This window comes from Carassius carassius, chromosome 22 (genome assembly GCF_963082965.1).
Source record: "Carassius carassius chromosome 22, fCarCar2.1, whole genome shotgun sequence".
Lineage (NCBI taxonomy): Eukaryota > Metazoa > Chordata > Actinopteri > Cypriniformes > Cyprinidae > Carassius > Carassius carassius.
In genome coordinates, this window is record NC_081776.1 from 8,955,972 (window position 1) to 8,971,521 (window position 15,550).

Here is a 15,550-nt window from a genome sequence, read left to right on the forward strand (position 1 = left end):
ATAGTTTTTAGAATTTTTGGATTGCTTATTTTGATTTTACTTACTTTGTTTATATATATATATATATATATATATATATATATATATATATATATATATAAATTCATTTGTTTATAAATCCTCTATCATTTTATGATTTTCCAGTTTTGAGAGAAATGGTTTGCGCGTTATGATGTATGTAACCAAATTTCCAAGTGCACGTTATGACCAGTTCTGAACATCTACTGCCTTTTGGATTTGGAAAGACGCATATAAGGACTGTTGGGAAAATACCTGCACTAAACAGCATGTTGGAAATGGACGATCTCCACAATCTAGTTTAGATGGTTTAAATTGTGCTATTGTAATATCCTTCCCCTCCCCCTTGTCTCTACTCTTTACATCAGTGACACGGAGGATCACAAGCCCTTGAAAGGCAGCCGGACCCCATCCAATGGGACGGTCAAGAAGGACGACAGTGACGACAGTCTGGTGGATTATGGCGAGGGAGGAGACGGACAGTTCAACGAGGACGGCTCATTCATCGGCCAGTACAGCGGGAAGAAGGAGAAAGACACGGCGGAAGGCAACGAGAGTTCGGAGGCTCCTTCTCCAGTCAATGCCATGAACTCTTTTGTGTAACTACCTGGAAACGCCTCGTGACCTTTGACCCATCCAACACCCCACCTCCTTGTCGCACCATTATATGGAGAATAGTCTCTATTGCACTGTGACCCCCTGACATCACACAGCAAAAGAAATTAAGCAATCACCCCAAATGAAAGACTGAGAAATTGTACAATTGCGAGAAGAGGGCCAGTCCAAGCTTCAACGCGATTGGTCCGAATGAAAGTCACATGAGTCTTACAGCGATCATATAGGAATATATAAATTGACTTATATTTTATTAAAATGGCCCCATTTACCATCAGATGGCATTGTATCACACCATCTTGTCTCTTGGACTGGCATGGAATCAGTTATTGACGTCACACCCATGGCAAATCAGCATTAAGGTGCGGTCACATTTACTGTTGTTCGGAAATTTTTCACAGGCAAAATCCAGTTGTTTCAGTAGGAATCAGTGCGATTGGGAATTTTGCGTTAGGGCGAAAGATTCCCCCACACAGATTTCGCAACAGGTTCAGGTTTTCGCAGATTCATTGCGTCGACCACTATTAAAAAAGTGACTTCTGTGTGAACAGTGATTCATGCATTGCTACACTATTGTGAATATGCAATGGACCTTTACAGCGCACGAATAATAATAATCGCTAATGTGACCGCACCTTTAGCCAGCGTTGTGGAGACCGTGAAGCTTGTCTGACTATATGATACCCACTTTTGCTTCACACCAAATGCCTGTTGCATTCTGTCGTCAGTGTTCAAACCGGTATTATACACATTTCAGGCACCAATGTCTTTGTGGGCATTGTTGTGAAGTATGTAATACGTGTAAAAGCTGTTCTTAGGCGTCAGAGGTTTTGAATATACACAAACAAATCACAGATTTAAAAAAACAGGTTGTCAGGGATGGGAGGTAGCATGTTTTGGACACACAAGCACTCTTTTCAGTCACACAGATGTGGTTTTATCCTTTTCTCAGTTCTCTTGTGTTTATTTTTGCACCCTGTGTTTGTTTTATATACGACAAAACGTTTTCAATGTTTTATCCCTGAAGAAAAGTCATTGATATATTTAAAGAGTTAAGGTTCACTTCATCCAGGACTGTTATTGTGAAGGAAAGCCCCCCAGACTGCCATGTAGCCACCTGTGACCCCACTTTGGTTGCCAGAATTCACGCTGCTCTCGGTGAGGTAGTTCAGTATGGGATGCAATGAAGGCCACTCAGCACAGTTCCTTAGTGCCTTGGTAGAAAACATTATTCTATAATCAAAAAACGGTTCCCTCTCATAGCTTTGAGGATAGCCCTCTTTTATATCAGTACTGCAAGTGATACCCAAATCCAGGGCTGAGTGAAGACCGCAAGACTCAAGGAAATGATGTCACCTACACAGCCGTCACAAAATTCACCTCAAATCGGGGTGAGGGGCATCTCATTCCCCTTATTGACAGCTAAAAAATACTGCCTTTTCTCTGAAAAGAGTGAACTGCTGTTGATTGGTCTGATTTGACACATTTATGGGAACTCATAATGGCAATGGGAACAACCAACTGTGGTATTTGCCGTAGATCTCAACATTTCCGATACCAGTAGGCAGACATATACACATTCTCACATGTAACCGTTTTTTAAATCATGTTACTGCATGTAATGAAGTATTATGAGCTGTCGGGTGTAGTGAAATCAGGGCTTCACTAAATCGGAAGTGGTGCTGTCTTCAAATATGGCTGGAGTGTGTGCGGTTTATGCAGGCATGCATGAAAATATTTGTGTGTATGGAATGAATGTTTGTGATGGCTATGAATGTGTGTCTGTCCACTGTATATATAGGGCAGGCAAGCCTTTTGTTTTTTGTTTTTTTGGCAAGGCCCTAGATTTTCATGATTTAGCTTGTCATAACTTGCATCAAGTTTTTTAGTTGGGAATTGTCTGCTTTTCAATGTATAGATCTGACATTTGCTTTGTAAATTTTCCAGCCAAAATTATTTTAGACACTTAAAAGGATGCCGGGCGGCCGTGAATGGAAAAGCTGCTGAGATATCCAATCACAACTGAGCCCTTGAGCATGACAGTACATCCCAAGGCCATCTAGGGGAACTGTCCCAACAATTTGGGTGCTGAAAGTCACTTTGGATTAAAAGATAAAAGCCTGCTTAAAAAGTGACGACAACCCATTTCCTGAACCCCATGAGTCTGAAAAACGAATCAAAAGATGATTATACGTAAGGTAGCACTGCAGAAAACCACACAGTGTTCCACCTGAATTCACACACACATCAGCTCTTACTCTTTTAATGGCACTGTTGTTTTCTTTTCTATTTGACCAGGAGGTTTATGACTTTTTTTCTGTAGGAAAAATAAGAAAATGGATGCATCCCCAAAGAAGGAAGCTGGATTGCACTGGTGTGGGTGCAGAACATATTGATGAGTTTTTGTCAGAGGGGGCAAAGACGAATGAAACGTAGTGTGAAATAATATTCGGGTTAATGTGAAAGCTACATGAAAATAGAGCATGAAAGGCTGTGAAATGGTTTACTCTATAATATAATCGCAAGAAAAAAAATATTTTGTATATAAAAGAATTAAAATAAATGTTGGTTTCCGGATTTCACTACCATCCGTCTGTTTTTGACTTTATTCCTTATATAAGAATTATCTTAATCAATGAACATTAATTCTCTTAAATTAAAGAAAACATTCTTTTTTTTTGCATATTCAAGTGACTTTTATAGTCAAAGCTAACTTCATATATATTGATATATATATTTATTTAATTTTTATAATTTAAATAATACTAAACCTTCTCATTGTTGGTTTATTGTTCATTGATTTATTATTACTGTTAATAATGTGCAGCAAAATGTGGATAGTGTAACTAATAAATGTTCATATTTTCTATGAACAATGGCAACTTGACAGTTTCCTCTATGTTAGGGCAAGTTCATTTCTCTTTATTTGTTTACTTATTTATTATTAGAGGAAATATCATATTTCTATGGCCCTGGGATATAGCAGATAATCCTGCAATATATAATTAGGATTCTCTTTCCCTAGAGAACAATTTAAGCAAACAGTAGCTCACCTTACCTTACTCTCCCGTAAATGTTATAATGCATGTACAGTTGTATGCATTATAACCTGTTCGGCTGCCCTGAAGAGTAAAACGGCCTTAAGCCTTTACCCACAGTCATTTGGCCTCTTTATCCGATTGGACTGATTCACTTGGACTGGAATTTGGAGAGTCTCAAATGAAAAATAAGAATTTAATCTACTGCATTTGAACAGATGTGTGTGGATAAGCCTCCTCTTACCTTAAATCACATATAGATTTTGAATTCATAATTCATAAATGCCTTAAAAATGGACTGGTTTGAGATCCACTGCAGAAGCATCTGAACTCAGATAGCATCCCTCTGTGTTACGGCGTCCTGGCACGCGCAGCTTCCGCTCTCATCCGATAGCAGGCTGGTGCCGCGCGGGCCGTGCGTCTGTCTCCGCGCTGCTGCGGGACGACGCGGTGGTTCTGATCCAGGTCTGTGGGTTTGACGAAGGATTAAACGCATTCTTCCGGTAAGTTTGCTGCTGATATGGTAATACGTGAAGCTTCGCGGGTTTCTGGTGAGAATATGATCTGTCTATGACCTTCAGGAGTTTATTCTGCATGCTAAAGTTCGGATGAAGGTGTTCCGCGCAGTTTGGGAATACCGCAACGCAGAAGAACCGGGTGGATGAGTGCTGACATTGCTGATGTAATTCCTTTACATATATCTAAAATAATAATAATAATAATAAATACATAAAATAAATAAATAAAATATATATGACAGGTATTATTTAAAAAATACAATTAATAACTGGGAATTCATACAAACTACAAAGGTTATATAAGGAATTTTTAACATATCAATAAATTTGCTAATTGTTATGCTGAAACAAGTTGAGATGCGAGTTAATTATATGATATTTACTTGCCTAAAGTTGAAACGGGACAGAAGTTAGTCCTCGATTTCCTGGCAACAGAGGATAGAGATTGTAATGCCAGTGTTTTGTCGGAGGGCTGCGCTAACGAGTTATCATCAATGACTTCTTAGTGCTTGAAAATACACTTAATATGTTATGATCACTCCAAGATGTAATTATAATAGCCTATTTCAAACAAATAAGAAAAAAGGACAGGGAAATTCAGCTATGATTTTTATTGCTCTGTTAAATGGAAATATAAATCCATGGATTTCAGTGTGTAAGATCATTTAGATCAGATGGTAGATTTTTACTGCCACTCCCTTAGTATGAGTTTACAATAGACATGCAGTGACCTAAATCCGAATGTGCAGGACAAGAGATAAAGCAGATCAGAGGATGCAATGAGATTATAAGAGATTGGTGAAAATTCCATGCATTCAATTACCACATGCATAACTTGCTGCAAATACAATTGTTTAGATAGATGGATGGCCAAACATGTTCTTGAGATGTATGATGAATGGATTAGGTTGCAGATGTTCACCATCTGTCCTTTCTCACCGTGTATGAAAGTGCAGTGGCTGCAAAGAAGAGATGCTGAATGTGTTAGCAAAGATTGTATTTATAAAGCAATTGTGTGAGTATGCATGCATGTGTTTATGATAAGATTTACTTTTCCTTACACGTTACATTTGCAGTAATGGTGGAACTTGTGGGTGTAAACATGCTCATGAAGGTGTGGAATGCTGATTCACTTTTAACATTGGTAGGATGTGATTAATTGTTGCTGTTTTCAATTCGGACACAATCTGCTACAGTCTGCACATCAGAGTGAGACAATGCAGCTTTCAGTAGCTATAACACTGCAGCTAAAAAAAAAAACATTTCAACCACCCACACACACACTCTTTCTCTTTTTTTCTTTCTCAGGCTTGGTTTTTAACTGTTAGATCAAGATGGTGACCCCAGCCATCCTTCTGTGTGTTCTGTCTTACTTCTTCTTATTGGCTGGTGAGGAACTGAATGTGTGTGTGTGTTTATTTAACTACATTTTATGTTCAAAATTATCCCAAGTGTAGCTGAATTCTTTTTTTTTCCAGGAGCGTCTTCAAGGGTAGAAAATTATATTAAATGTACTATATAAAGTTTGTGAACTCTAAAAAGTTAGGAAACTCCCACATACCAAATCTGGGTGCAGCCATTGGTCCCCATAATAATCATACAAAATTATGTTTAAAAGAATAGTTCGTCCCAAAATGAAACATGATGAAAATGTACTCTCCCTCAAGCCATCCAAGATGTAGATCAGTTTGTTTATTCATTGAAAAAGATTTGGAGAAATGTAGCATTACATCACTTGCTCACCAATGGATGCTCTGCAGTGAATGGGTGCCATCAGAATGAGAGTCCAAACAGCTGATAAAAATAATAATTATCCAAATCACAATAATCCATATCATGATGATCAAATAACATTCTGTGAAGCAAAAAGCTGTGTGTTTATACTAAACAGATCCTTCATTAGGACTTTCATTTCAAATTGTTGTTTTCAACTAAAATATAATTCCTCTATCTATAATATTGCTTTATTATCCATTGTTGTCTGAATCAGGAGAGAAATATACACAGATCAAGCCAAAACAGTTCCGAACAAATATGTCCGTGGATTGTGATGTGAGAGGACAACAGGGAATGCACTTTTTCATTGGAAAAGCATTATTATGGATTATGGACTTGTATTTTGAAGGAGCAATGGTTTAAATTTAAAACTATGTAATGATGGATTTGTTTCTTACAAACAGCTTTTCGCTTCAGAAGACATTCACTGATAAACTGGAGTGGTGTGGATTACTAGTGAATTGTGATGTTTTTATCATCTGTTTTAAGTCTCATTCTGACGGCACCCATTCACTGCAGAGGATCCATTGCTGAGTAAGTGATGTATTGCTACATTTCTCCAAATCTGTTCTGAAGAACAAACAAACTCATCTATATCTTGGATAGCCTGAGGGTGAGTAAATATTAAGCACATTTTCGTTTGTGGGTGAACTATTTCTTTAAATGATGTGTATATGTTTGTGTGAATTATTTTAGTTAATACCAAGTTAATGTTCAATGTGAACCTGTAAAAATTATGTCTATATGATGTATTTTCCTAAAACACACAATAAAAATTACTGTCCAAGTAAATCGAGTTAAATAAAAGTTGTTCTTTAATTTTCCAGCTGCAATTAAACCCAGGATCTTTGAACCCAGAATTTTTGACAGTAAGTATTTAACTGTCACCTACAAGTAATTACACAGAATGAAGTATTGATGCTTTTCACCTCAGTATGTATTACCATATTTGAATTATTGGGTTGTTAGTTGGGTAGTTTTCTGTAAATTGAATATAATGCTGGCTCATTTAATGTCCATCAGAGGAGGCCATAGGCTTTGGGTCCATATTTGAGGAGGAGCCCTTGGACACAGTGTATGCGGAGGATTCACCATAGAACAAAATCTCCATGAACTGCAGGGCACGGGCCAACCCTCCGGCCATTATCAAGTAATTTTTTCCGCTTCTGATCCTGTGCATTGTTTGTCGTTACCTCTGTCTTTACTGGGAATTGCAGGGAGGTGTTTAGCAAATCCTTTGCACTTGCAAGAATCTATGAGAAAACCAGAAGGTCATTAATAAAAGCCTGTATTTCACAGATGGTGGTTAAACAACTGGGAATAAACTGATGGAACAACCTGATGAGCACTATAGCCTGGTGGGAGGAAACCTGGTCATCGCCAACCCAGACAAGAGCAAGCATGCTGGGAAATATGTGTGTGTGGCTAAGAACGTGTACGGCACTGTCATCAGCAAAGAGGCCACTGTCAAATTTGGATGTATGTGACAGATACAGTAGGACTTCTTATATTTGTAAAGACTAGATTGTTTCCAGATATCTGTTTGGTCATATTCTGTCCTCAGTTGTTTCATTTTTCTCTTTCTTTTTCGGACTGTAGACTTAAACCAGTTCTCTACAGATGAGAGAGAGCGTGCATGTAAAGGAGGGACAGGGAGCAGTACTGCTGTGTTCTCCTCCCTCTCGCTATCCAAGTAAGACATGATCACCTCACAAACCAGACATGATCACATCCCCAAGGAAAACACAGTTTAACAAAGTGATACTAATACTTAAGTGTTTTGTTTTAAAATCTCTGATTAGCAGTGCCATAGTATATTCATACAACCTTTTTTGTGGCACCATGATAAAAAGCAGAAAAAAAAAAACTTTCTATATGATATGCTGGTAAAGTAAAATGTACATTAAAATGTAATAATATAAATTAATTTAAATAATTTTAAATAATACAACTTTGTGACATAATATTCAACAAAGTGAGCAAATCTAAATAAAAATGTTCAGTTTCTAGAGTAACCTTTTCATAAAAATCGGATTCAGTGGCACTTAAAATAACCTGGTAAGGTATAATAATAATAATGATATTAGCACAATATTTAATAACAAATAATATTTGAGAGAATTCTTTGAATTTCTTTAAAATAAGGTTCCATTTATTAACATTAATTAACTATATTAGTTAGCATAAAATAACAAGCATTTACTGATACATTATGGAAATCAAAAGTTGTATCTGTTAATATAATTTAATGAACCTGAGCTAACATGTACTAACAATGAAGAGTTGTATTTTTATTGACTTATGAAAATAAAGATGAATAAATATTGCTACACGTGTTATACAGTACAATGTTAGTCAATGCATTAACCAGTGTTAACTAATTAAACTTATTGTAAAGTGTTATCAAGTTATTTTAACAAATACAACACTCTCAGAAAAAAAAGATACAAAAAGCTGTCACCTTAAAGGTACTAATATGTGCTATTTATGTATGAATGTGTAGTAATTTAGATACAATTGTGTACCTTTAAGGTACATATTTAGGTTAAATAAGGTGCAAAGGTGTTTGTTTTGAAAGGGTACTGTCCCAGTGACAGCTTTTATACCTTTTTTTCTCAGAGTGCATGATAACCAACAATCATAGAGGTACATAGTAAAAGAAAGTGCTTTAATGCACATTTCCACTTTCCTTCCAGCAACCGAAATCTGATTTCTGTCAATTGTTGGTTTGTCTCTCAGGTGAGGTGATGTTCCACTGGATCTACAACGACTTCCCCAACTTCATCATACCAGACCAGAGGCGTTTCGTGTCACAGACCACTGGCAATCTGTACATCGCTAAGGTCGAGGCGTCTGATGTTGGGAATTATTCTTATTTCGTGTCAAGCCCCACCATCGGCAAGAGTGTTTTCAGCATGCCAATTTCTCTGATTCCACAAATAGAGAGTGAGCACTGTAATATTACCCATAATAGCAATATTTTTGCGCATTAATTGCCTTTCTGAGACCACTGTTGTTTTTAAAGGTCAATTACAGTAATGACCTAGCTTTTCTTCTCTGCCCTTTGCTCAGAGGCGGTGAAGCGGTATCCTGCTATCGGTGTGAAATTTCCCAAGAGTTATGCTTTGGTGCATCAGAACATCACTCTGGAGTGCTTTGCCCTTGGAAAGTGAGTCAACAAATGCAGTTGCTGTCCATGGTACTGATGCCATGGTACTTTGATAAACAAAATACAATGGTACTGAATGAATACACTATTCATTTACCATAATCTTTACAGGCTACCCTGAAGTATTTCAGAGAATATGAGGGTATAATCATGGTACATGTCCATTAAACGTAGAAACACAACTGTACTATTTTGTTAGTGATTCATAGTCATTTACTTAATAGTATTAGATTTGTTGTTGTTTTCAACCATACAGTATAAGCTCAATTTTACCTTTCAGTCCGCTCCCACACATCCGCCGGAGGAAGTTAGACGCTGATCTCCTGCCCAACTATGAGGTCAGCATGAATGGAGCTTTACTGCACCTGATTAACGTTCAGTACGAGGATGAAGGGAGCTACGAGTGCGAGACGCTCAATGTTAAAGGGATGGACTGGTATTGACAGTGGCTCTATGTTTAAGGTAAAACAAACTCTAAAAAAAAAAGTTTAAAAGTCAGATACTCTGGTTTAGGTTTTGTTAAAAATGGCTTATAATAATTAATTATAAAAACATTCTATTATATTATATCATATCATAATTTGTGATTGGTAAGATTTTTTTTTTTAAAGAAATCTCTGACATGCTCTCCTAGGCTGTATTTATTTGATATAAAATAAACTTAAAAACACTAATATTGTGAAATATTATTACCATTTAAAATTTGTATTAATATATTTTAAATCGAAATTTATTCTTGATGGTAAAATTGAATTTTTAGCAGCCGTTACTCAATTGTTTTTAGTCTCCCATGATCCATCAGAAATGATTCCAACATGCTGATTTGGTGCTCAAAAACTTAGCCTTCTTAGTATTATTAATGTTGAAAATGGTTAAGCTGCTTTACATTTTTGTGGAAACCGTGATCCATTTTTTAAAGATTCTTTGATGGCTTGAAAGTTCAAAAGAACAGTATTTATTTGATCTTTTGTAACATTATAAATATCTTCCATGTCACTTTTGATTGATTTAATGCATCCTTGCTAAATAAAACGATAATTTTCTTAAAAAATGCTGCATCCAAAATCAAATACTTCCCTACTATATATTATGCAAAAATATTTAACACTAAAAGAGTAGTAAGCCTAATTCATAGTATTTAAGAAAAAAACTGTAGGCAAAAAGTACCCAGGTGAAATACCTGAAATTCTGCATTGTGCATAAGATGGATACTTTACTATCCCATGAGGCCACAGGACATACTTGTTTAACAGTCAGTTCAAATGCACATGTAGTACCGACTCAAGACAGTACAGGATTTGAAACGCAGCGATTGTGTGCATGTGATTGTCTCCTCAGGTGCTCCAGAGTGGGCGGAGCACATCAATGACACGTAGAAAGATGTTGGTAGCGAACTCACTCTCAGGTGTGTTGCCATGGGGAAGCCTTTACCATGGAAACGCTGGCTGAAGGATGGCTATTCGGTTAATACACTGTTTTATTTGTTGAGGAAGAGAACCCATATGAGAACCTCAGATTATTTTATTTCAAGTACTCATATGTGTTCTGTTGCATTTTTCCTCTTTAGTATGGCAAAGGGGAGCTGAAGTTCTCCAGTCTCACGTTTGAGGATTCGGGCATGTATCAGTGTATTGCTGAGAATGATTGGGGGACCATCTATGCCAGCGCGGAGCTTCAGGTTGTCTGTGAGCTTTTAAATACTTCTCTAAGCCTGTAAAGTATATACGTTCTAGGAGTGTCTTCAAAAAGGTACATCATTATTTTTGAAGGTTGAGTGTCTACAATGGTCTCTTCACAGCCTGTGCACCAACATTCATTTATAATCTGGTGAAGAAGGATCTGCTTGGGGCTGGAAATGGACGTGTGGTTATAGAGTGCCAACCCCGCGCTGCTCCTAAACCCAGGTTCATCTGGAAACGAGGCTCAGAGCTGCTGACCGACTCTTCAAGGTTAGTCAGTCGAACTTAAATGCATGCATTTACTTACAGGTAAATCACTATCACCAGTCAGACAATTTATTAATTTAATTTAATTTAATTTAATTTAATTTAATTTAATTTAATTTAATTTAATTTAATTTAATTTAATCTAATCTAATCTAATTTAATTTAATTTAATTTAATTTAATTTAATTTAATTTAATTTAATTTAATTTAATTTCTTAAAACACTTCATGGTACATAATATGTATCTTCCCTCGTTCCTTATTGTCTGATGCATATATTTGACTGGTGATTGTGGCTAATTAACATTATCATTAGGGCTCTTAATGAAGCAGCACTGGCAGTGACATATAGACCAGAGATTTATACAAATCCTGTAAGGTGTGATGGATTCTGTTTTTTTTTTTTTTATTTAATTTAATTTAATTTAATTTAATTTAATTTAATTTAATTTAATTTAATTTAATTTAATTTAATTTAATTTAATTTAATTTAATTTAATTTAATTTAACTGGAACCTTATTTAACTAATGATTATTTTAATTCATCACTAATTAATACATTTAATTATATATTTATTTTTATTTGCTCTTAATTGAGAAAAGGCATTTTTTGACAAAAATCTGTAATATCTCTCCTAGCACCGACTGAAACTCCATTAGACGTCTACGCCCGCCAGGTCACTGCTACAGAAGCTTTAGTCTGGTGGTTACCAGTCTACCAGGCACCGCCAAACTGGGTCGATGGATACCAGGTGAGTACTGAGTGAAATAGGAAGGAATAATAATGAATTTTGATCCTCATGTCCCTTCATTTGGTGTCCAGATTCGTTACTGGAGGAAGTACGATGATAATGAGGCTGCCGCCTCTCGAGTCCTTGTGCATAGAACAATTAACCAAACACGCCTGGAGAACATGAGGCCTGACTCCCACTACCTCATAGAGGTACGAGCATTCAACAGAGCTGGGCTCGGCCCACCCAGCGAGCACTGTGAAATGTTCACCAGGAGACCATGTAAGAGATTTGCACTTCTATAGATAACATGCCAAGATTATAGGTTTATACAGACCTCGCATTTGAAATGAGAGGCTTGAAGTATCTTAAATGCACTGTTAATATATGTGTATTATCTTTCCAGCCCCAAGTCGCCATTTGAGAGTCTACAAATATGTCAGCTTTAGTCGCAAATGGCTCTATCTATATTGGGATCACATCTATAACTACTGGAATTAGTCATATGTGGAGGGATACAAGGTGAGTCACTTATATTTTACTTGGTATTCTGTTTAATTTCTTGTTAATCTTGATGCTTATTTTTTTTTTTTTTTTTTTTTAATATCCTTATGTAAATTGTGTTTTATTTTATTTCTGGAACATTACATCAAAACACAACTGTACTATTTTGTTAGTGATTCATAGTCATTTACTTAATAGTATTAGATTTGTTGTTGTTTTCAACCATACAGTATAAGCTCAATTTTACCTTTCAGTCCGCTCCCACACATCCGCCGGAGGAAGTTAGACGCTGATCTCCTGCCCAACTATGAGGTCAGCATGAATGGAGCTTTACTGCACCTGATTAACGTTCAGTACGAGGATGAAGGGAGCTACGAGTGCGAGACGCTCAATGTTAAAGGGATGGACTGGTATTGACAGTGGCTCTATGTTTAAGGTAAAACAAACTCTAAAAAAAAAAGTTTAAAAGTCAGATACTCTGGTTTAGGTTTTGTTAAAAATGGCTTATAATAATTAATTATAAAAACATTCTATTATATTATATCATATCATAATTTGTGATTGGTAAGATTTTTTTTTTTAAAGAAATCTCTGACATGCTCTCCTAGGCTGTATTTATTTGATATAAAATAAACTTAAAAACACTAATATTGTGAAATATTATTACCATTTAAAATTTGTATTAATATAAATACAAATATAATAAATAAGATTAAGTATCGATTGGCCCGCCGAAAAGTCTACCGAACCGCAGAGAAGCAAGCTGGATGAACGCTTCCTGCGCGCGAGTCAGCCACCTCCCAGCCGGGGCCTTCCATTTTTTCCCGACCTGCATGATGAGATCGCCAGGTCGTGGAGACGTCCATTCTCGGCCCGCCTCTACATCCCCTCGTCTGATTACTACGGAAATGTAGTGGGGATGGGAGAGCACGGTTATAGAGCGATGCCCCGGGTGGAACAGACGCTTGCGAGCTATCTGTCCCCTGGCGCGGCATCGTCTCTGAAGGCCCCGGCATTGCCCTCAAAGCCACTAAGAACAACTTTGGCTTTGGTGGGCAAAGGGTATGCGGCTGCAGGTCAGGCTGGTGCGTGTCTGCACACCATGGCGGTGTTACAGGCGTACCAGGCCGACCTGCTCAAGGAGCTAGATGAGGGAGAGGAGATCAAGTCCCATGATATTTCTGAATTAAGAAGGACCGCTGATCTCTCCCTCCGCGCCACCAAGGAGACCGCCCGAGCGATTGGGCGGTCCATGGCAGCTATGGTGGCCGCGGAGAGGCACTTATGGTTGACCCTGTCCGATATGAAAGAACGGGACAGGGTCTGCCTCATGGACGCCCCGATCCAGCCGACTGGCCTGTTCGGCGACGCAGTTAATTCTGTCGTCGACAGGTTCCAGGAGGCCCGCAAACAGGCGGCGGCGTTCCATAAGTTCCTCCCTCGTCGCTCCCTCGGGGCATCTGGGAAGGAGATGCCCCAGCCGCACCCTAGCTCCTCACACCGCGAGGCCCAGAAACAGAGCGTCGCCTCTCGTGCTCCTCCGCGTCGGGAACGAGAGTCTCAGCGACGCTCTAGGCCGAGGTCTTCTAAGCCCAAATTAGATTTAAGGGCGGTTATCGAAGCTAAGAAGTCCTCGGCCAAGAAACCCTGACGCCAATGGCCCGGGGTTTCAGAGGGCAGCCTCTGCTGGGGTAGAACGGTACACGCCGCAGTCCACGGTGCCCGTCCCACCTCAGTGCCCTCTAGGGGTCGTTCTGCCAACCCTGCCAGTGCTCCAGGGCGCAGCGGCCCCGGGCGAGCATCGTTCTCAGTATCCTCCGCCCGTGCGCGTAGCGGGGCTGGGACGCTCGCCGCCCCTGCGGGGGTCTCTTACACCAGAGGTCAGTCTCGAGAGACTGATTCCCTTAGTAGATTATTAAGCAGCGTGGAAACTACTGCCAAATGTATCTCGTTGGGTCCTGCATATAGTAGAAAAAGGCTACCGCATTCAGTTCGGCTCCGTGCCGCCTATATTCAACGGGGTCGTTCACACGATAGTGGGCCCCGGGCAGGGTCTGGTTATGGAACAGGAAGTGGAAACCCTATTAGAGAAGGGGGCCATCGAGGTGGTCCCTCCTCAGGACAGGGAGTCCGGATTTTACAGCCGGTATTTCATAGTTCCAAAGAAAGATGGGGGGGCTGCGTCCGATTATAGACTTGAGGGTCTTAAATCGTTCAGTTATGAGACTTAAGTTCAGAATGCTCACAATCAAGCATGTTGTAGCTCAGATCAGGTCCGAGGACTGGTTTGTCACGATAGATCTCAAAGACGCATATTTTCATATCTCCATCCTTCCTCAACACAGGAAGTTTCTGAGGTTCGCTTTCGGGGGCGAAGCCTACCAATATCGAGTACTTCCCTTTGGCCTCGCACTCTCACCCCGCACGTTCACAAAGTGTGTAGATGCGGCTCTGGCCCCCCTGCGCACGCAGGGCATCCGCATTCTCAATTATATCGACGATTGGTTGATTTTAGCTCAGTCAGAGCAGATTGCGGTTCGACATCGAGATGTCGTTCTCGCACATATGGGGGAGCTGGGTTTGAGACTGAACGCCAAGAAGAGTGTACTTTCTCCGGCTCAGAGAACCACCTATCTAGGCGTAGTATGGGATTCGACCGCGATGCAGGCACGATTGTCCCCTGCTCGTATCGAGTCGATCCTCATCTCAGTCAAGAGAGTCAGAGAAGGCCAGTCACTCACTGTCAAACAATTTCAGAGATTGTTGGGTCTGATGGCAGCTGCGTCCAACGTGATACCTCTTGGCCTGCTGTACATGAGACCCCTACAGTGGTGGCTCAAGACCAAGGGCAATCCGCTTCGCACTATCAAGGTCACGCGGCGCTGCCTCCGTGCCTTAGACATGTGGAAGAAACATTGGTTCTTGAATCAGGGCCCGGTGCTGGGAGCTCCTTGTCGCCGTGTGACACTAGCGACGGACGCGTCCCTCACCGGCTGGGGTGCGGTCATGAGTGGCCACCCTGCCCGTGGTCTGTGGAGCGATCGCCATCTAACGTGGCATATCAATTGTCTAGAAATGCTAGCAGTTTATCGTGCACTGAAGCACGTCCTCCCAGACCTGAGAGGTCACCATGTGTTGGTGCGCACCGACAACACATCAGTGGTCTCTTACATCAACCACCAGGGCGGTCTGCGTTCGCGCCCTTTGTACAAGCTGGCGCACCAGATCCTGGTGTG

The 15,550-nt window shown here is 39.5% G+C and overlaps 1 protein-coding gene and 1 pseudogene across 13 annotated transcripts in view; both read left to right on the forward strand.

Moving 5' to 3' along the window:
• The window catches only part of LOC132098874 (neuronal cell adhesion molecule-like), a 48,800-nt gene extending 45,582 nt beyond the window's left edge, over positions 1–3,218 (forward strand). For all 13 annotated transcript variants that reach the window (XM_059505126.1, XM_059505133.1, XM_059505134.1 and 10 more), the window contains one exon: positions 387–3,218. In XM_059505126.1, the coding sequence (XP_059361109.1) occupies positions 387–621 (235 nt within the window). In that variant the 3' untranslated portion in view covers positions 622–3,218. The remainder of the gene's footprint in view (positions 1–386) is intronic.
• An 871-nt stretch (positions 3,219–4,089) lies between these two features.
• LOC132098567 (contactin-1a-like) lies at positions 4,090–12,731 on the forward strand (annotated as a pseudogene).
• The last annotated feature ends 2,819 nt before the right edge of the window (positions 12,732–15,550 follow it).